The sequence below is a fragment of the Perna viridis genome, chromosome 4, assembly GCF_037379345.1.
Source record: "Perna viridis isolate PV_CMFRI_1.1 ecotype Kerala chromosome 4, ASM3737934v1, whole genome shotgun sequence".
Classification (NCBI taxonomy): Eukaryota; Metazoa; Mollusca; class Bivalvia; order Mytilida; family Mytilidae; genus Perna; species Perna viridis.
This window is the reverse complement of record NC_142448.1, coordinates 37,654,110-37,677,115: the sequence shown is the minus strand read 5'-3', so window position 1 is coordinate 37,677,115 and position 23,006 is coordinate 37,654,110. Positions and strand designations below refer to the sequence as shown.

General features: G+C 32.9%; 1 protein-coding gene across 4 annotated transcripts in view; it reads right to left on the bottom strand.

Annotated features, from left to right (window-relative positions):
* Positions 1-23,006, bottom strand: part of LOC148619972 (lethal(2) giant larvae protein homolog 1-like) — a 36,755-nt gene that overhangs the window by 11,830 nt on the left and 1,919 nt on the right. For all 4 annotated transcript variants that reach the window (XM_088580425.1, XM_088580428.1, XM_088580427.1 and 1 more), the window contains exons 3-19: positions 21,767-21,864; positions 17,068-17,149; positions 14,832-14,947; positions 11,553-11,699; positions 11,063-11,135; positions 10,247-10,330; positions 9,266-9,392; positions 8,170-8,221; positions 7,494-7,666; positions 6,778-6,995; positions 5,507-5,574; positions 5,013-5,166; positions 4,435-4,763; positions 3,357-3,445; positions 2,741-2,873; positions 1,807-1,994; positions 777-1,060 (exon numbers count right to left, since the gene is read on the bottom strand). In XM_088580425.1, coding sequence (XP_088436551.1) covers positions 777-1,060; positions 1,807-1,994; positions 2,741-2,873; positions 3,357-3,445; positions 4,435-4,763; positions 5,013-5,166; positions 5,507-5,574; positions 6,778-6,995; positions 7,494-7,666; positions 8,170-8,221; positions 9,266-9,392; positions 10,247-10,330; positions 11,063-11,135; positions 11,553-11,699; positions 14,832-14,947; positions 17,068-17,149; positions 21,767-21,864 — 2,415 coding nt within the window. The remainder of the gene's footprint in view (positions 1-776; positions 1,061-1,806; positions 1,995-2,740; positions 2,874-3,356; positions 3,446-4,434; positions 4,764-5,012; positions 5,167-5,506; positions 5,575-6,777; positions 6,996-7,493; positions 7,667-8,169; positions 8,222-9,265; positions 9,393-10,246; positions 10,331-11,062; positions 11,136-11,552; positions 11,700-14,831; positions 14,948-17,067; positions 17,150-21,766; positions 21,865-23,006) is intronic.

The following is a 23,006-nucleotide window of genomic DNA, read 5'->3' as shown; positions in this document are numbered from 1 at the left end:
TGAGCTGTGCTACAGAAGAAAGTACTGCTATTTCAAATTTAAGATGATATCACTACAATTTAATAGCAGTGCTTGTCATAACAAACTAAACTTCTTAAGGGCCTACCTAACATCATCACTTAAATTTATTTGGCTCGTTTAAATTTCTTGAAATTTTGTTTAGTGTTTTACTTTGATGAAAGAAGCAAAATATATAAATTTCAACAAATTTTATCCACATGTTTCATGGGAATAATTTCAACAAACATACTGTAGCTTCACAAACAAAAACTTTTGATCACTAAGATGCTTTGAGTTAGATATCAGAATATCACAAAATAAAATGTCCTGCTGATTTTTACAGAGTTATTCCCTTAGGTGTTGTATATCCCTTAAATTTGTGAAGTTGTACTAAGTGTGATTGATTGATTGAAGTAAAGTTTAATGTTCACTGCCAGATATTAAAATTTGTTTTAAAATTTATTTTCGAATCAGTGTCCTCAATGAAAGTGTCAATGAAAAGGTTTGAAGGTCCAGGACCTAAGTAAGTAAAATTTAAAAGGCCCAAGGCAGAATTAGAGGGTCTCAGACCTTGGACCACCACTAATATGAATCACGCAAAAAATGTACTATTTTACCTGGGTAAGAGTCTGCAAGAAGGCATGGAAACCTACTCAATATTTAATATTTGGACTCTTTGACAGCTTCCATTGTTTCTCCAATATATTGCACATTTTGCAAAAATAAAGTTATACATTTCTAGACAATTCACCATAAACATTTAGTCCATAACTCACTTTAAGTTGTTCTTCTGTACAAATAACTACAGTATGATGCCCTCCAGTGTAGTCAGCTGCCTTGGCTCGTTCATTCTCCACCTCTAATGGTTCGGGTAAAACACGAGATTTAGTGTCAACAACAGCTATGTGTATGACGGGTGCCTTGTGTTTTATTTTTATTTCTTTTGCGATAACAGCTATTACGTCTGTCTGGTTTCTCTTCTCTGTTGGTACTGTCATTGTGTAGATGTAGACATGGCCACCATTGGTTCCCACCCACAATGAGGGAGCACTGTCTGTGGCTAAAATATAAGAAAAGAGAATAATGTTTTAAGATAGTAATTAAGGAGGTAGACCTAGGGTAAGTGACACAACTCATAAAAATCATTGGAATGTTTGTATTCAGCATTTCACATCAATCTCATGGAAGCATCAAAGTAACTTGGACTGATTTCATTCTGTTTCAAAGGAAAGCTTGAAAGGCTTTGATGAAATTGGATATGACACTAACATATCACAGATTTCAAGAGTTATGTCCCTGACCATAGGTCTACCTCTTTATGGACATAGAAGAGTTTTGGCATATCACCTTCAAAATAAGTCAAAGGCTCTTCATATTGTACAAAACATGAAAAATGTTGAATATACTATCTTGTACAGGAATTAGGGCATTAATGATTTTTTTTCTTTGAATTATTAACAATTAAGGCATCTGTTTTACTTACAAATTACAGCTAATTTTTTTTAAGACTGACTGATTATCAACTTTTATACAATTTTGATAATTCCAATGATATCCTGGTCATCTCATCTGATTACACCATACAGCGGAATATTTTCACAATTTTGTGGCAAAAAGGTGTAACAAAACATTTTTCAGACTCTAATTTTGGTGGGTGCTTAGTGGTACACTAATACCTTGAAGCTACTAATTCAAATTAACTTCTAGACAGACCACCAAAATACCCCTAAATCAGCATCCATTGAAAATTACCTACCATATATTACCAGATGCTACAAAGAATGGGAAAAAGTCACAAATACTCACAATTTGTTACAAAAGTATCTGCGAAATATAAACACCGAACCATAGAGCCTACTGCCTCATCTGGATTTCTGGCTTCAATCTGTCTCTCAACAGGTCGAGTCTCTGGTGATGCCCCAGCTCCAGGAGATGCCCGACTCTTGGATGGTGATGAACTTCCATCATCTTCTGATTTCTTTTCTTTGTCATCTCTATTGGTATAGAAAAACGGAAATCACGTTTTCAACGAACATATCACAGATAAGTATAGTCATATAATCAATATTCAGCACTAAATTGATTTAATTTAAAAAAAAAAATGTACTGTTAAAATTGCTGAAGTAGAGCAATACATGACATTTGTCCCTTAAAATAACTTATATTACTTGGGAAAACACATCAATTTTTGTTTCTTTTGCAAAGAAAAAACAAGCAGACATGAAAACATCCTTTAATCATAGATTACATAGAATGTTAGATACAATAATTAAAATTCAGGAGTTTTGCAAAAAAAAAGAAAAAAGAAAAAAAAAGCAAGACAATGTGCCTAACAGACAACAAGACATGAAACCAAGTCAACATTTCAAACTGCTCATATGGTAAGACAACTTCAAAAAGTGTAATGACTGACTTATAGACCCTGTAACAATAGCCCTTTCAGCTTTACAAGGAGAACCCATGTCCTGAATATAGACTTTAAACTAAAACTAACGTAATTGTAAAGTTCCAGATTCCAATGCTAATGTAATACTATTTTTAGTGTTCAAATAATTCTTAATAATGATCAACACAACTTAATCAATTACAAGATCAAGTGCTAAAAATCTCTTTTTTTTGAAAGAATGTTTTATGTTCTGTGTATCTGCTAAAGCATTCCTAGACTCCCAACTTATTTTCAATATTCCTCATCACTACAACACATCAACTGCTGAGCACTAACATCATTGATACTACTTACGTCTTGTGTTCAGTTTTGGGTTTATCTTGTCTCCTCTCTGACCGCCTCTTCCTCAGTCTACGGAATGATTCTCTCAAGGATTTTTTCAGAGATTTCCTCCTAGACATGGGGGTGTCTGAAGTACCAGTCATATCTAAAAAACGGATGTATTCATTACATTTTCTGGCAATGCAGCAATATGATAATAAAAAAATCTTTCATGAGAAAGATTATTGAGAAGGTAATTTTATTTGTGGGTATCAATTTTATGGTTGGGCAAACTATTGTTTTTTTGTGACCTCTTGAATTCTTGGATATTATTTGACAATTAACATTTTCAATTGAAACATACCCTCTCGATGGGAATTTGAATGAATAGATTCTCTGTGCCACCAACCTAACTGAAATTGGTACTTAGACAGTATATCTTAAAATTCAACAATATACAACCAACACATTTCCTATTTATCATTACAAAATTTCCTGTTGAAAATGCAAAATATTAAACACAAACAGCATGTATGAAAGGTTACTAATAAGAAGTCCTCGTGTGATTCTTGGATTCTTGATTTTCATACAAGGCATGAAGTTTTTCATGCATTTGCCGAGGGGAAAGAATAATTAGCTTAGACCTTACCATCAGGGTTAAGTGTACATCTGGTTGCTACTGGTCTCTTCTGAGCATAATCAAACAATGCAAAACCATGAGCTGTTCCCATAGCAACTCTGGAAAAAAAAAAAAAAGTCATTGTTAGTTAAGAAAAATGCCAGAATTATCTCCCTTTAAACATTAACTGTTCCACAGACATGAACAAAGTACCAAAAGAAGATTAATACAGCACAATCCTGAATAAGAAAAGGATCTCTGATTAAAATTGGAAAATTATTTATATGTGCAAACATGCAATTTGTTTATTTACTATTATATGAAGTGTTATCTGGTTTATATTTCTATGAAGAATAATGGCATCTATTATAACCATTATTTGTTTGTTTTTTTTTAAGCCAAGGTTTGAATAACTGTATGGGTTATAAACATTTTTGTCCTAAGCAGGTATGCTTCAGCTTTAGCCTATGAAAAATGTTTTGTTTCATTATATCATAATAATTCAATGACACTATGAGAAAACAGATTGAGAATCAAAATGAAGTTAAGTATACCCTAAACTTGTACAGCACTCCCTTAAAAAGAGAAACTGATATTGGAGAGCAAGCAAGCATATGCCACTTAAGAAATAAAAAAATCAAACTTGTCCTTTGTAAAAATGGCTTAGTCCTGCAAATATTTGACTGCAGCACAAACCCCATACAACAAATGCCCCAACTATATTAAGTTATAAACCAAATTTTGTTTAATTCTGTCAATTGGCAGTAAAATAATTAAATTGAAATTTTCACAGGACAAAGTGATTTATAGGATAATTAATTGGAAAGAGTGTATAACCAACTGATTATTCTATTTATAATGTAGATTTTCTCCCTTATTTGTTGCCATTTTCTACATAAAATTCAAGTTTTGTGTTAATCACGGATTGATATACATGTAATGTTTTGGTGGGAAAAAGTGCCAGAGCAAAATTACCAAATTTATTTCACAGTGTGAATTATCAAAAATTTTTACACGGTAAAACATTCGGTAAATCAACGCTATCAAAATCTAATAAACCAACCACTCTTTGAACAGTGGTGTAATTATTTTATGTTACAATACTTACAATTGCCATCCAGAATGGAATGCTAGAGCCGTACAGGCAGCTGGAGGGTGTAACTGAATCATGGCTATTGGCTGGTAACCAGCAGTATATTTAACTTCTCCTTCTCTTGACTTCAATGCTTCATGACCCTTCCACACAAAATTGTCACGATCGCTTACAATGTTCATGGTGTCGCATGACACTTCATATTCCCTTTCGTCACGTTCCATCTGTAGAACCATGATTTGACCTGCTGTGCCGGCAACAACACATGTTTCACTTAGTGGACACATGGAAATCTTCTGTATGCCTAGTCTGGGATCGTCACTGAATGGGTCATAAATACCAACCTTAAAAAAAAATAAAAAATTAAAACATACCTTTTTTTGCACCTTGCATTTAAGTCACTGGCTACTGCCCTACTAATCAAGAGCATTATAGGCAGTAAGTATCAGGAATGATTTTACGAGAAGTATATAGTGTATAATTCTTTCTTAAAAGAGGCTTTTTGTATTTTTTTTCTTGAAACATGAACTAGCCAAAGTTTTCCAGAACTGAACTTTTACTAACCTAAGTGATAAGTCTGTCAAATTAATTACCTTCCTGAATGGTGGCCACTCTTCCTCTACTTCAGGTGAGTTTTGTTCCCCAGAATGGAACTCAACATTATACATGGCAGCTGTTGAAAGGGTGTACATGAGCTGCATAGACACACCTGAGGCATCCCAGAATTTAATTGTACCATCTTCGTGTCTATAAGGAAGCATTTTATGTTTTATTGTGAAAATCTAATAGTGTTCTAACAGTGACAGATAAAGGCTTTGGAAGTCTCAAGGCCTTTTTCTGGTTTCCAGACTGTTTAAATTATCTGAGTTGTATACAAAATATTTAAACTTTAATCAAAAGTTTTGATTCACAATGCTTGATACAGCATGCATGTTTAAAGTTTTAATTTTACTATCTTGAGTGGGGAAATAATTCAAACCATTCCATCCTACACAAGAATCCAATTTTGGTTGAAAAGTAAAATGACAGGAGAAGAATTTACAGAAATCGAATTCTGTCGGAAACTAGTAAGGCTTAAAACATTTACCCAGTAAGTAATAAATCTTTACTAGTTCCTTCTGCACCTTTAAGCTTTCCTCCATTGATTGGCCACTCCTACAAAATATCAATGACCTAAAATAGTGATCTGTTTATACAACCAGCAGAACATACATGTAACTGAGTGAATATCTCTTAATACGAATATATACAAGAAATGAACATAAGGGCAAATAAACAAGAGGCTCCTAGGAGCCTGAATTGCTCACCTGGTTGAATTTTGTCTTTCAAGGGCAGTAAATTTAAGAAGAATTTTTATCACAGTTTTCTAGTAATTAGCTGAAAACTAAAAAAAACCCCCATTTTTCCCTTTTCAAGGACACTAACTCTTACCAGGAATTATCTGACAACTTTTATCCCTGAAGACTTTTGCAGTCCTAATAATATGGTTTTGGAGATATACATGTATGCGAAAAACTACTGTCCGACCTCTATGTTGTATTTTTAGTAATGGCAGCCATGTTTTTTGACAGATCATAACTCCCCACATCAGTTCTATGCAGGATATTGTAAGGAACATTCATACCAAGTTTGGTTCCAATTGGTCAAGTAGTGACAGAGGAGAAGACTTTCTAAGAAATAACATTAAAAATAGCAAACAATTTCGAAAAAGGGCAACAACTCCAACATGGCTTAACAGATTAAAATGAAAATTTGACCAGATAGATCTCATCATGCTGAACACTTTTACCCACCTCATAATTAAGCTAAACCTAACAGTTTTGGAGATATATGCGAAAAACTACTGTCTGACCCCTATGTTCTATTTTTAGTAACGGCGGCCATGTTTCTCAACAAACTCCCCACATCAGTTCTAGGCAGGATACCCCAAGGAACATTCATACCAAGTTTGCTTCAAATTGGTCCAGTAGTGTCGGATGAGATGAGTTTTGAAGAATGGTTAATGATGACGATGATGATGGATGCCAAGTGATGGCAATAGCTCACATGGCCTACGGCCTGGTGAGCTAAAAAAAAAATTGTATGTTTCTAATCATCCTACCCATCCTATTTTTCAGCTAAGTATAGTGTACCCTAAAGTTATCACTTTTCAATAAGCACTGATGGAAGTCAGAAGGTTTCTCCCTTGGATGCAATGAAAAAAAAAAGAGGAAAAAACCCAAAATTCTCTTCCTACCTACCCATTTCTTCAAAGGCGTAATAGGAAACACTTATATTTTTGCTTGGCATATTGACTAATTATCAGTCTGGTTTATCCTTAAGGAAAACAAATCCTAGTATTTCAATATATACAATTACCATTTTCGAATATGATTTAGACTGAGATTCTCCAACATCCTCTATTTTCTGCCATAGTGAGCTAGGTACGTTAGCAACATGATGTGAACAGGTGATAGGTGATGAATGTAAACTGTTCAGGTATGGGTTCTGGAAAGATGGCCAGTTGGTAGACTCTAAATCTATCACAATCAACTCTTCTTCTAAAAGGACTACTAAACAATGGGGCTCGTCATATTCTGGAATGAAATAGTACATGTAGGATACATCCTTGGCAATTATTTTCAAGGTTGTAAAACACAATCTTTCTTCAATAGCAAGCAATTGATCAAATTATTCTTGTGTCAAACTGACTTAAGCAATTTTTTTTTAAAGAATTGTAACACAGATTGGTTGATTAATAGAATAAAATTATTGTAATTAGTTTTTTTTAAAAACATGTATCTTTTTATGATATAAATCGATTAAGAACATTGTATTCCCACCTGTATTCAATGTATAGGAACATTTTTTATCTGTGCTTATTCAATCAGAGCAAAGCATAGCATTTAATATGTCCCTTGCAGTCTAAAATCTTATATCCCAAATTTCTTGTATTTGAAATGGGACATAGGTCAGGACAACTGAAATCAGAATTTTTTACATGCATTTTTTTTTCTCGGATTATCCAACAAGACCAGTTTTTGGAAACATTGATTCATTACTGAAACATTAATTCCCTATTTTTCAAAACTCACCACTGCTATCATCCTCTTCGTTAGCATCAGCTCGACCCAATGTTTGGAAGTCAATGACTTTAGATGTAAAATCAAACACTACATGATTATTGGAACCTTCCATAACACTAATGGTATGTCTATCACCGTAACTGGCACGAGGCATTCCACCGGAAAATATTATGAATGGATCCCTTCAAGAGAAATGATAATTATACATGAAATGGCATGCGTTGATGTGAAAGGTATACCCCCACCCATACTGGAAGTTAATATAAGACAACAAAATCACTTTCAACATGCCCCTTTTCAATATAATGCAATATACCAAATTTGAAATCTACCTTTCCAGTGGGAGCCAAGATTTTTGTGACGAAATTTTGACAGACAGGGAAGTTCTAATATACCACAGACTTGCTGACTGGGGTATAACAACTGAATTACATCACACAAAGATTTTTCAATAGGTTGTTAATGAATTGTTAAACATATCATTCAAGGAATGCAACTAAATAAGCCAGACCATATGAAAATATCATCGTGAGTTTAAAAAACTATTTGCAAGGTCAGAAACATGCAAGTACTGCCCAACTGAAACAAAATTTTCCTAAACTTGGCTGAAGACCAGGTAAAAGATATGATACATGTACAACCTAACTGAGATAAAGTACCAAATATCAGTCTAGAGAATACTTACGATTTTGCTGTCTTCCAATCAATTTTACTTATAGCTTTACACGGGAATGGACCTAAAAAACAATATACATGTCGTTATACTGTGAAAGTTCTTTAATTTGTGGATACCAATTTTCATGGCTTAGGAAAAACACACAAGTTAATGGATTCTTGAATTCATGGTTTTGAAGTTTTCTGTATACAAATCAATGAAAATTTTCATTTTGTTGGGAACCAAATTTTGTGGTTGGGCCTAACCATGAAAACCACAAAATTCAGTTCCCAACAAACAATAGTACTTTCACAGTAGTTCATTTTTTCATCTGAGTTTGTAGAATATTTTAAAGTTTATCTGCACATTGTTATATAGGTCACTAAGGTAAATCAAGAGACAATAACTTATATAGATAGCAGTGATATACTGAATGTTCCCAGTGTAATTTTTTTAAAGATAATTCACACTGTGAAATAAATTCGCTAATTTCACTCTTGCGCTTCTCCCGCCAAAACGTCACAACATGAATATCAATTCACTGTTCAAATAATTTTAAATTTATGTTGAAAATAACAATGAATAATGGAGGAAGTCTGTATAATAAATAGGATGATCAATTGGTTATCGTGAATAACCAAAATATGATCACTCATGCCAACAAGCTCCGCACACTAGTTAAATCTAGGCGTTCTTTGGCACTTGTGATATTTTGGTTATTCACTCTTTCCAATTAATTATCCTATTACTTTTAGGCCACTTAGTTATTCGAGAAAGTATAAACCCATCCCTCGAAAAAAAAAAAACCAAAAAACAAAAAAAAAACAAATTAAAAATAAAAATAAAAACAAAAAAAACAGATCAACGTCACTTTCCTCTTTATTTTTAAATATCTATGACCCAGTTCCTTTCTTATTTTTGAATCTTAAATATAACATTAAATTTACACATGGAAGAGGTTGAACAAGATAAATACGACTATTCTTAAATTGGTAGTCAAACTGCTGTGTTATAAAATCATTGCTTCTAACCACAAAAGTTCACTAGCGGAAAAAAAACTTGTAGGGTTTACATTATAAGAAAATCTACCAATAGTAAAAATAGAATCTACACTACTTGAAATTACCATATGGAGTAAGTGGAGCCTCCTTAGGATTGGCAGAGTCTGCAGCATTCCATACTGTGTAACTTCCATCTATATGTGCACTCATAAACTCTTTACCATTTCTATGCCAACACAGGGATTCTAGTTGCTATAAAACAAAAGAAAAAATATGATGAATAAAATAATTTATTTTAACTGTGTGTTAACTCCCAGAAACAACAGCCTTGCACATTATTCTGACTCCGACCCCACCATTCATAGCTAAATCTGTCTTTCATGTGTGATTGGCCTAGAAGCATTCTGGCAACAAAAGTTCAAAGTCCTGAGTATGACATGGGTCAGGGATCATACTCAACACATCTTTTAATAGGGTCCAAGGGAATTTTTAGGATAACCAGGTGGGGTTGTTATCTCTTTAGCATACTCACCATTTCCATTCTTGTTATTCAATAAGACAATCCATATTAACAGCTGTATTTTATGAAAATGATCCGTAAATTACTGAACTTAGTGTAATTTTCACATAGATACATGTACTATAGAGAGATTCACAATCCCAAGAGCATTATTTGTGATCTAACTTCACAAAAACTTATGAGAATCTGTAAAGGTGAACACCTCTGCTTAGTTTCCCAGTAAGGCCAAGTAAACTTAAATAGTCAATTTTCATCCAACCTTCAAAAAAAAATTTGGGGAGGGTGGGAGGATTTTATTCTTTATATGTTATTCCTTACCAGCCTAATTTTGGCTATTTTAAGGATAGATATGTTCTAAATCCATTGCCACACCAGTTTCAAAGAAAAAAAACATCATTTAATTCACTAAGAAATGAAAGATTTTTTGTGTTATAGCACCTCAATACTAAAAACTGACATGAAAAAAATCCTGATTTTGAAACTCCCGCCTAATTAAAAAAAAAGAGGTCAATTTTTATGGTAGAGGGGATGAACACCTACTAATTAATTTTATTTGGCTAAACATAAAAGCTTGCTCAAACAATACCTGTGTGGCATTGTATGTCTGTACAGTGTTGCTATTCTTGTTATCCCATAACACAACCAGTCCTCTGTTGTATCCAATGAGAACCTAGAACATAGACAATTAATAAATAAGGCATTAATGGAAAATTAAATTATACCCTGCCATGTAATGGTGATGACAAAATGTTCAAAAAGGCCTAACTGGAAAACTACAAATTTTTATTTTGCTGAAAAAAAAAATAAACTTAAACTGTATTTTATCGTACTATACAACTGTGCTAAGTTTAAAAAAGAAGTCAATGGTCTGTTCTCAAGTTTTCAACTGGACCACATTGGGGGATGGACATGTAACTTTTTAGAAGGTTCACATTATACCCTGCCACTTTGTATGGTGGTGAATGAAAATTGATTTTGCTAGAGGTTAAAGTTCAGTTTTACAAAATCAGTATGAAAGAAGCATCATTTTTAAAGTGTCCAAAAGTAAATATGTTTAAGTAGCAGTTGTCTCCCTTCTCATAAGCAGGAATAAATGGCTTATTTCAACCTAAATTTTCTTTTTTGACAATACCTGTATAGAAAATATTCAAATAAGTGAAATGTGTAGTTACAAGATGTCTCAAGTATGTTAGTTTTGAGTGCCAAAATTCCATTATTCAGTTTCTACAAAAACTATGCTGCATACTCAAAACACACAAATGTATTAGAAATATGTAATAAAATAGTTCCGATAAATTTAAGTACAAAATCAAAAATTCTTAAGGTCAAAACCAGTTAGCACAGGACAGATAAAGAATTTTAAATGTAGCTCAATGCATGTACAATGCAAATCATATTTTACCTGATCAGGGTTTGAAGGATGAACTACTATGGCTTCAACTGCACCTGGATTAACTTTGAAGTCATCAGGGACACTAAAATGAAAACCATTCCACATTTAGTCATATTTAAGCTTAGATGTGTTACTTACAATTATCAATCTCAGTCCTCAGCAACAAACTTAGAAATAGTCAACACTGGAAATTAATTACTGCTACAACAGTACACGATATAACATCATAAATTAGACAGATGAATGCAAATTTTAATATATCTATCCAAAGATCTGCGCTTAAAAAATCTTTGCCAAATAGTCATTGCTATCGTTTATCAGTGACGATTTTACTAGGTCTACAAAACGGAAATTGACAAAATCTGAAGCAAATATAAAGTAAAAAAAAGAATCGTAATGGTAAAATCCAGATTTGAAATGGCAGAATTCTGCTAAAAAAGGCAAAAAAAAAAAATCATCCCTGGTTTATTTCCGAGCTCTGAAATAAGATTCTACTTACTTTTGCATGACAACTTCTTGGTAAATGATTTGGTCTAACAGTTGGAAGGTCTTCACGTCTAACATGAAGATATTGCCTATCTCTGTACCTATCAATAAGTACTCTTTGTTTGCGGTCAGAGAACATACTGAAATATTCTTGAATTTGCTGAAAAAGCAAAGATATGAGTAAATTATAAGTGGTTTAAAACACTCATAACTGAAAATACACCCATTACTATTATGAGTGCAACAATTACACTCTGTCATGATCCAATTTGTATTTTGACTTTACGAACATGTCTTGTCCTTGTTACTTCACTTACATTTCAACAAATTATGGGAAAAAAATGACATACAGTCATATCTGTAGGTGAGCTAACAATAAGGGGATAGACTAACAGATGGAGGGATAAACAAACAGACAGGGTCTAGCTAATTCATATCGTCTCCAAACTTGGTTTCAGGGAAACAAAAAAAATAATTATCCAATTTCCCATTGTTTTATTGATGACATCAATTTCACCATCCTGATTACGACCTGACAATACACTTAAAAAAAGTCTAAATAAAACCCTGAATATAGAAACCAGAAAAGGGGTCGGTTGTCATGTATTGTAACAACAGAATGACCAAGAGAACTTCAGTTTTTTATGACTCAGGTATCATTTCCTTTAAATGCAATTGTGTGCCGAGTAGGCACTTCAACGTAGACTAGAAGTGAACAATAAACAAACAATGTGAAATCATGATCTGTAAATATCCAATGATTAATCACACTTTACCTGTTATAATGATTAATTACCATTGATTTCTACATAAAAAAACAAATTAAACCAGTTAAGAAATTCACTAATTGTTTACATTCTGTATAAAATAATCACATTATTGATTATGGAAGTCTAGACTCTGGTTTGTATCATAATCAATAAAAATATCATAAAAATTTTTCCATTTCTTTATAGTCATACAGTATAACCGGTTAAGAATGAATCCTGCAAAAACCAAGTACCTCACTACTAGGGTAAGGGACATAACTCTTGAAATTAGTGAAAGGTTTGTATCATATTAAATTTCACCAAAGCCTATTAAGCTTCCATTTGAAACAAAATTAAATCAATCTTTGTTACTTTGATGCTTACATGAGTTGGATGTAAAATGCTGAATTCAAACATTCCAATGATTTGTATGAGTTGTCTCCCTTACCTTAAGTCTACCTCCTTAAACAAACATAACAATAAGCCTAAAACTGGTTTCAGCTAACAATCTAAAAACTGAGTGTTTCCTTACATTGAACTACTACGAATCAGACAGCTTGAAAATAAAAGATTTGAAGAAAATCCTAGTTGAATTTTGTAAATGAAACAGGGCACTTCTTACCAATATTTCTTAGCATTGACCTACTATTAGTTATATGAAATACTCAAGAAACCTAACATTTAGCTAAAAGCAACAGAATAAAGACTTTGTTCAGAGAGGTTTTACTGCATTATGCAAATCAATCAAGCAGTTAATAGGGGATTCATAGAATTTGCATCTCAAGTTTAGAATGTATAGAATTTCTCTCTGACAGCACCAATTTATAGTTTTCACTGCTACTATTTTAAAAGACACAGGTAATTTCCAGGTGACCAGTTACAAAGCATCGGATACATAATATATTGTCATTGATTTTATTATTTTACAAGTACAAATCACAAGGTAACAATCTACTGCTTTCTTCAGATGCTTGTTGCTAATGGAAATATACCAATCCAGTAATTGAGGAATAGATTTGGAAAAAAAAGTTTCTTAATTTGCTGTACTTTATATCAATGCAATGACTTGAAACTAAATGTAAATAAGTTATAAGCTCAAAATGCTTTGTTATGTAACAGCTGCTGAGGCAAAATATGCACAAGAAAATAAATATAGTGTAAATTTACCAGCAGGGGACATAAATCTGTCTAGTCTGATGAGAAAGTTTCTAAAAGAATAAAATTTTGAAAAAAGTTGAAACATGTTAAAAAAAAAATTAAATAAAAAAAACAAACACACCTATCTGTTAACGTATTTCCAACTCAAAACAAACTGCTCCTCTTAATTCCAAATAACTGATGTGCTATCTTATGTCAAAAATTGTGCTTTTTGCCAGAGTTATCTGCCCTTATATGATTCCGTGTATAACAACTCTCACCACCAAAAAGTTATGGTATTCTTAGTTTTAATCCTATAAACGATACCATTGTTATAACACCCAACCAGACTCCTAAATAGATGGATAATCAATTGAGTTGTAGATAATTTTAATTCTGCTTTCTCTACTAGCTCATGGTAGACAAAGACTTAATAAATATGCATTAAATTTTAGGATTTAGTGTAAAAATGTACAATTGATGTGAAAATAAATGTACCAACACAATGTACCTTAATGTCAGATAAGATGAGCTTAAAAAATATGAGAAAAACTTATTTTGCACAGCATAACAGGGCTATTATTTAAGCATAAACAATACCCATGCAATGCACAAACTGAACATCTATTCATCACTTGTAAAAGTGATTTTGAATTTTAACTGGATTCCTGTTTAATCAAATATTGCCTCCTTGGAAGTAGATTAGTGTTTTATAGGAATTTTACAGAATAGCCTTTGTATGCCACCTTGAATCCGGGAAAAGTGGATATGGTACAATCCACCATAATTGTACTGTACCTTCAGTTAAACTTCACCTGGTGGTCTGAGTTTAATGTCTTTGTTCAATAAAGGATAAATTTCACCCAACATGCAACTTTAATTGTTAAAAGGCAGATGTCATCCCAGTGCATTCATCAGACTTTACAAGTTTGACCCATTAAAGGGTAAACATTTTGTATCAGAGCTCAAGTGCATGATTCATCAAATCTCAAAAATCTAGTTCTAAAAGAATTTGCTTAAGAAGATCACCTATGTGTGAGAAACAAGACAACCATCTTAATAGTTTTAAAAGATAATCAAAAGATGTTTATTTGGATAGTCTTATGACAGCAATTAATATAAAACAATAAAACCTATGATAGCATGACTGCCCCCCTTTTTCAAGAAATTTCTAAACATGGTTAAGAGGATTGGACAGGTCTTTAACAAAAATTATTCAACTGTGGATGGGTCAAGCTAACTAGGGGCCACCTGGAAATTACCTTAATTTATCAATGATTTATATGATTTTAACTAATTATAGATAAAAATCCAGCCTGGCTCAGATAACGCTAGACCAAACTGCCTTGACAATAGATAATCTCACCAAGCGTACCTGTATTTTACCTGTATTAATGAATGTTTACCTTTCTTCAGCACTGAATTTAAATTCTTTCACATCTTCAAGGACTGTGTTTTCGCCTTTATCATTTATCTCCCATAATGTGATAGTATTGTCTGCACATAGTGACAGTACCCGACCCTGGAAAAAAGCATGTTTTATTGAAATTTGAAACCTTGATTCAATTTTTCAAAATGACTAAATTACACCTGCTCTTTGGGACAAAGTTCATGAGTGATCGTTAAAAGTACAGGTATTTATGATATAATTACAGGTGAGGCTGCCAACTTAACTTTTGATGTGGTTTGGATAATAATCAGGTTTTGAAGCAATTAACAGAAAAGATTGAAAAAAAAAATAGTAATCCATCATGTTAAAATAACCCCCAGACGTTTGTCGAGGACAATTTAATTGACCAAAATGTCACAAAAAATAAAGATCATCAATAACGACAGTTAAGCTAAAGTTTTAAAGAATTTAAAATTTTGAATTGAGCACACTATACCACAGAATTGTATATACTGAATACAGACAGATATGTATATTTTGACAGGATACAAAAGGAAATGTTAACTTATTATCAACCATGCAATACACAATAGTGACAACAGATGCATTATTAACAATTTTTCAGAAAGTCACCCCTTAAATTTGGATACATGTAAGAATGCAAAATATGAAGAATCAAAGGGAATCAGCCTTTATACTTCATCAAATTCTGACACTTAACAAGGTAAAAAAGCATAGCTGTCAGCATGGGTGAATGTCTATTTCAAATCAATTTCCTCCTATTTGTGTAAAGCCTAGGGGGAAAGACCATAATCAGATGACCTGAATAAATAAAGCAATCCAAGCATTATGATGAATTTATCAGATCTTTAATTGTGTAATCATTGCTAGATAATTTCACACTTTTCTACAATAACCCATTCATTTGAGTAAATCTGAAAGAATAGTATGAAGTAATAAAGATATACTTCAAGTGTCCAGCATAATCTTTGATGATTGGGTTTGGTACAAAATGGTTCAAAATTTTACACTTTGGGCAGCAGATCTAAATGGAAGGTTAAACCTTAAATTAACAGTCTTGGACATGTGATAATACATGTATCTAATCTCTTTGCCTCAAGTTAATAAATAAAACTAAGAGGATTGCGAATGACAGTTAAAATCAAACGTTACATCATAGATTTAAAACCAATCTATAGTTAACACAGGAGTGACTGAAAATGAAGATAAGGATTTTTGCATGGTACAGTTTGTTAAGTACTTATATACCATCTAACTTGAAAATTGAAAAGAGAAAAGTAGGCATGCTAAACCCTAATTATATTAGTACATTTTACACAGGAATTTCACCCAGACAGAAAGCAGAATGTGGCATAATTGCATTTCAATGAAATCTAAAAGAAATGAAATAATTTTGTCTGAAGTGCAGCAAGACACATCAAAAGTAAGGGGGTGCTGTGTCCCTCAATTTTCGGCAAGTAGGAACACTGTATGGTGTACCTGTTTAGGTATTTGCCTGCTGTGCCTTAAAAGAAAGAAAATGGCCCTAACAAAATTTAATAAATACAGTAAAATGGCATTCGGAAAGGTTTATTCAAAATCACAACTTTCAGTGTTTTAGAACAGAGAAAGCTGCCAACATGTTAATTCACCCCGGAGGCACAACATTTAGCAGATATTGATTGATCTGTTCTGGACAGGGCAATTTGTGAAACCATTATCCACCATCAAATTCAAATGGCCCAATAAAACTTTCTAAATGGGACATTTTTTTCAATTAATTTGGTTGATATTTAAACTCATGTACAATGTGTATGCTTAAAGGCAAAATTAAAAGAACAGGATGCACACATTACTGTGCTGTCCATATTTAATTCCTTTATTGAAGAAACAATCAGTCCTTTCAAAATAAATCACTGCCTCATCATTTCCAAAAAATTCTTTTTGTAATTCCCTGTTATGAGCAGTTGCTTACTCAAACTATCATGACCTGGTCATGTTAGATCCAGGGGTTGAACCCCCTCCCCATTTGAAAATTTTGGAAAATTTCATGTAAAATCTAGCAAAAGTTGGACAAATAATAGCTTGGCCTCCCCTTTTCAAAATTTAAGGATTATAAATTTCTCTAATCTGCATGGTTTATCCAAATGTTTTCCTAAAACATCATTTAATTCACAATACATGTATGATCATGTACTTATACATGTATAGTGTATGAACAGTACTAAGAGGAGTTTGAACAGAACACAAACCTCATCTTGAAGAAAGAACAGTTGGTTGACAGAAGCTCCACTCTTCAGCTCTCCACAGAATTCTACTCCAGGCTGCCCTAATCTTTGAGAAGTTAAGGATACAATAATAAATGTACACACCTGGTATAAAAGAGGTAGTGTTGGAAAAATGTAGCATTCGGAGCAGGTTTCAAGTATTTGAAGTTATAGATAATTTAGTGAAAACAGTGCATCTTAAATACAGGGAATTAGATTTACTTCACGACTACACAATTCAAACCCCTTTCCAACTTTAGAAAAGTTATATGTGTTGTGAAGTATTTACTTTCCCTGAACATATTTTCAATTATCCTTAAGGTCAGCACAAAATGGCAAACCTAGATAACTACATCCACAACACACAGTTAATTTTTACTGTATGCAGTTGGACAGTCCATAACTACAATGAAGCTTCAGGGGTAAAAACATGAAAATACAAGCTGGTATCCCAGACCATATTTTTGTTTTATATTTTCTATATGTCAGTGAACAGCTAATCTTTACCCAAAAATTTGGTAGTCCAGCTCAAAATCTAGTAGTCACGGGCTATTGCTAATTTTTATCCACGAGCCTTTGGAATGGCATGCTGTTCGGAGATTGTAGACTACAAGTTTTCCTTTAGCGCTTAGAATTTAGCCACTCAAGTCCTGTAACTTCATGTCTTCATAGTAAGAATATATTTGTTTTCCCACACATTAATAAGGACATCTGTAAAAAGTCAAAGGGTCACCAACAATTCAAAATGCCATGAAGGTTTTCGAGACCTCATCATCGTTTAGACAATATCAATCTTTCACGACAGGAATGGTCTTCCTTAGTTTACCAAGTTCTTCAAAAATCAAAATTAATGAATAAAGAATGGAGATAAATTTCCTGACATATACAGTCCCCATAGATAAGGCTTAAAGGGACATTATAAAATCTGTCATGTAAATAGCCACCCCCAAATTAAAGGTTCTCAATGCATTAATCATACAACAAAGCTGACTCTTTCCCACTGCATTACAAAATAAACCTTTAAAATCTGTTTTAATTGTCAAAATCTTTATTTGTGCGATTCTTTTTTTTTCTCACGAGCTTTCAATGAAAGCAAAATCAAGCCTTTTAACGAATGTAGGAAAATAAGTTTGCACTGAGAGTAGAGGGAAGTCAAAAGAGATTTTTTATGTACAAAATAACATTAAATGATTTCATTCTACCATCCCCATATTTTAAATAGCCTTTCAAAAGTAAACAATTTTATGGAAAATTTTACTCGCAATTATTATACACATGACCTATTTCAAATGTTAAAGACCAACTTCCTGTATTTGTTGCAATTTTATCCTACAGTGCCGAAAATGTGTAAAATAAAACTTATTACTCCATTATAAAATATCAAATATTTCAATTTCATGCCATCTGTTGCAAAGAAGCCATAGCCAAATGAAGCTAGTATCTTATACAATATAATTTTAGTATTGATCAGCTAAAACAGCATTTGAGGAATGCAGCCAAGCTATCAACACATAGTATATAAATATAGTGGCAGTCAATATAACAATTGGTCTGAATGCACCCTTTATTACCAACATCCAAGCCAAATGAAGTAAAGTGGATAGTCGAAATGCTTCTTTTTGTTATTATATATATACATATGTAGGTCAAGATACATGACCGTAACCAACCTTTATGATGTACACCATAAATTATACAAATGATCAAGGCATGGCATGCTTCATTGCCATCCCAAACATTCCACACATTCATTCTAACAATGTTTACACAACCTTATTACCGACTGTCAGCTGGTGGTTTGGTTTATTTCTAATGTGGACAAGACATCTGTCAAAAAGTTCTACATGCATGTAAAATGCTGATTAAGCAATTAAATTGTAATGAGCCTCTTGCACTTAATTAACTTACACTGCCAAAGATGGTCTTCAAAAATTATTTTTTTTATAATCCCTCTGACACCCCCTAGCCATCAAAATAACACCTACAATGAGACACAGACACACCTATGAAATTTAACCACAAACACCCACTGACTGTCAATTCATAATAATAATAATCCACATACTTGGCCTCATTCCATGGCATATTATTGAAAAGTTATTCAGCAGTGGCTAGACTTGAGATTTTAATTCATGAATTTACATACATGTACATGTTTATATACATGTATGCATGAAATAGCATTGATTACTACTACACAGGGGAAAATTTACATGTACCCTGGCCCATATAAGCAGTACCATACATTTGTATGTGCATTTAACAGTGGCTCAGAAAAGATTTAATTAAGATCTACATGTACAAATGCATGTTTAAATTGTAATAAATGCTACATGTAGATAAATTATGCAGCATGTAATTGCATTCAGGCAACATGCTTGCATCTAATCAATTTTAAATGCTTGTTTAAAGGGCACAGTAGTAAAAGCTTCCTGTAACTTATGAAAGAGTGCAGAGTTTCAAATACATCATATCAGTGAGATTTGAAATTATGCACAGTGGTGTACCATAAAAAAAGCCTGGCAAAGCTACTGGAATTTTAATGTTGCAAATGAGCAGAATTTGCTTAATAGGCACTTTTTAATGATATTCGGATTTCTTAAAGTTAATCTATGTTGTTTTGGTTATTCCTTTAAAATTTGCCTTTGATAAATTTTAAATTTAAAAGAATTTGTAAATTATCTAGACTTCATGCAAAATATATTTCACCAAATTTTGTTGCATGGGTGGGAATAACTCAAGTCCACCCCTATGAATCAGTGATTGAATTTAAGGGGAAATACTTCCTAAATGCGAGTTGAAATTCAATTTTGCTAGTAGAAATTATTTCCATTGCTAAAATTTGCTAGTGGAATGCTATATGTCTTTTAGGTGAAGTCCAGAAATAACCTCAAAATCTTTAATTTAGCGAGTGTACATTTTCAGTACTTGCTAAATTTAGCTAGTGGAAAAAAATTCTGAAATTCAATCCCTGTGAATCTGTACCTGTCTTACAAGGACATACACACTGGTGATTTTCATTGATTATTGATGAGATTAACCGAAAGTTAAAAACATGCATCCACTCAGAGTCTCTTGAGAAAAAACGCTGTTAGTCAAGGCCTTAATCCACTAGCCACTGTGTACCAGTAGCCTGTAAAGACCATTAAATTTTTTTTAGCTTTCCTTTGGAAGGAGTAATCAAGGGAACAAAGGTTATAGTGGTGATCAAAATAATGTGATCCAGGGACAAAGACCAGACATGGAAAACAGACATACACAACAAAGAACATAAAGGCACTAAAATCATACATACAAAATAAAAAAAGCAAATGAGCAACTCGGACCCCACTACAAACTGGGAGCATGGACCAGGTGCACCGGTAGTGTAAGTGTCAGGGTAAGGGTAGGGTAATGGAAGGTTTGGAATGAATATTTCTTTCCTAGACTAAATTTCACTTGCTTTTGGTGACTAGGGTTGGGAATTTTAGAGATCAGTCAGTGTATAACATTTTCAGCAACATGCCTAAACCATTTTCCCTTACTGCATGCACATGTACACAGAAAATACAACTCAACTGAATAACCTGAACAGGATTTGTGAAATTTCTGGGGTTGTTCAATGGGCATTCTCTAATACATGCATGTTCACATGAACAAATGAACAGACTACAGTACAACCATTAATGATCAGTACATTGACTTCTTCTCACATACATGTATTAAAACAAAATTAAAACAATAATTAATTTTTCTCCTTGCATATTTTTGTACATGAAGAATTGTACATGTACACTATACATAATATTTAGACCATAAATGACCCCAAGACAAAACCAAAAGGGCCCAGGACAGATTTAGCCATTATGGACCCATGATACTGTAATAATTTTGAGGTAACAGCTGTATTACTCAGCTAGCTACAGATTCATTTATTGAATTCTTGGTAACAGGTGGGAACCTGAACATAGAGTTTCAACATTGTCAAAGTCTAAGTCACAATAAATGATTTGTTTTGTGTACTATTACCATAATGTGTGACCAATGTTATGATGTTTTGTGAACTGATATGTTCAATTAACAACCCAGATTGAATTTGTTTGACAACAACACAATTATTATTGTTGGTCTTTGACACATTTACCCTATTTAAATATAGGATGGGGAATGGGTTCAATGAACTAGCCACAACATTTCCAGCTTAATTGGGTAAAAAAAAATGCATTTAGATGTATACAATTATACATATAAAGGGACTTGGTATTCCCTAAAGCAACAAGTATGATACCATGAAATTGCATGAATGCATCTTTTACAAAGTTTATCACAACTAAAATTTATAAATATAGTAGCAAATATCATGTAAATATACTTTCAAGTTATCAAAACAGAAGGACAATCCATAGGTCTACATAAAAAAACCCAAGTACTGTACATGGCTTTTAAAATATGTGAAAACAGAAAAGGGAGGATTCATTCATTATTGGGGTTTAATGCCAGAGCAGCAATATTTCAGCTATATTCAGGCGATGAACATGAAAAGGGTGTGCAAAAGACTAACTGTCACACAATAAAAACAACCTTCAAAATAAACAAGAGTTCTTGGGCTTTTTTTCACTTTGCACAGGTAATGAGAAATGGGAATTCGGGACTACAGTACAGTCTCTCAATCTGTTGAAGTATAATTATACCTCATAAAGGATACATTTTTATATAACCTTGTTTGTTTCCAATGGCAAGCAGCTTGAGTTTAGGATCGTAATCCATACAAGAAGGTTTGTTGATAAATCCATGTTCCGTACACTAAAAAAAAAGAAACGACAACAAATAAACATTCTGTAATTCAAATTCATGAGCTTCAGGTGAGAATCACATGATGAGTTTAAATGAATGGTACACCTTTGAAGTGAGCAAATACTCAAAACTGTTTTAAATTTAATTAAAATACAATACCCATGAAGGTAAACTTTATACAAATGTATAAGTACAAACAAACATGTATATACATATATCACTGTGATAAAGCTGAAAATTTAGGATATGAGGGCACCTTCTTGAAATATACATGTACATGTAGGTTGAACTTAAAGACAAAGAATCTAGATCATGCAGGGACAGAAATTGGCAATATTTGCATATTGGCCGATCTGGCCCCTAAAAAACCGAATCCAGAAGAACTTATAATACTGCTAGCCCAGAGCTAATTTCTATTTAGAATTGGAGGATATTTCAGTAGCCAACTGGGCTACTGATTAAAAAAAAATTTATTAGCCTATGTCAAAATTTAGGGGCCGTGGGCTACTGGGTCCCTGCTAATTTCCATCCCTGTTATATGCACACCTTCATATAATTTAGGTAAAATTTTGATTAATACATGTATAGCTATTGCACATGTAAGGTAAAAATGTGGGAAAGTAATTTTAACATTTCTTGGTTCATGTAGCCTACAGTGTAACAGAGCAGTAATTATACTACTGTCAACCAAAATTTTAATTTCTCCACTCTTCACAGTGGAGTCACTCATGTCCTCCACTGTGACTCCATCAAAGTAAAACCCATGATAACATTGCTCAATTTCAATATCTTTTTTTTGTCCTTTACTGAAATGTTATTAAACTACTAGAACTATTAAATATACCTTTGCATAAAGACAGGAGAATTTAATTACAATTTTTGAAATGGTGATTTCACTGTGGAGAGTGGAGAAATTGTGTTGACAGTAGGGTATATCCCACTCTTCAGAAGGCTAGAGGGCATATCAAATGGAAGATTAAGCTGCAAATGGAGATACATATATAGCTGGGACATTTGGTACTCCACCAAAATCTACACGACTCTTAAAATTTAAACAATGAACAACAACTCTGACTTAAAGACCCTTGTATTCAAGTACATGAACATAATAGACAATTTTCAGTCTTGTGAGCTGCACAAGTATATATTTC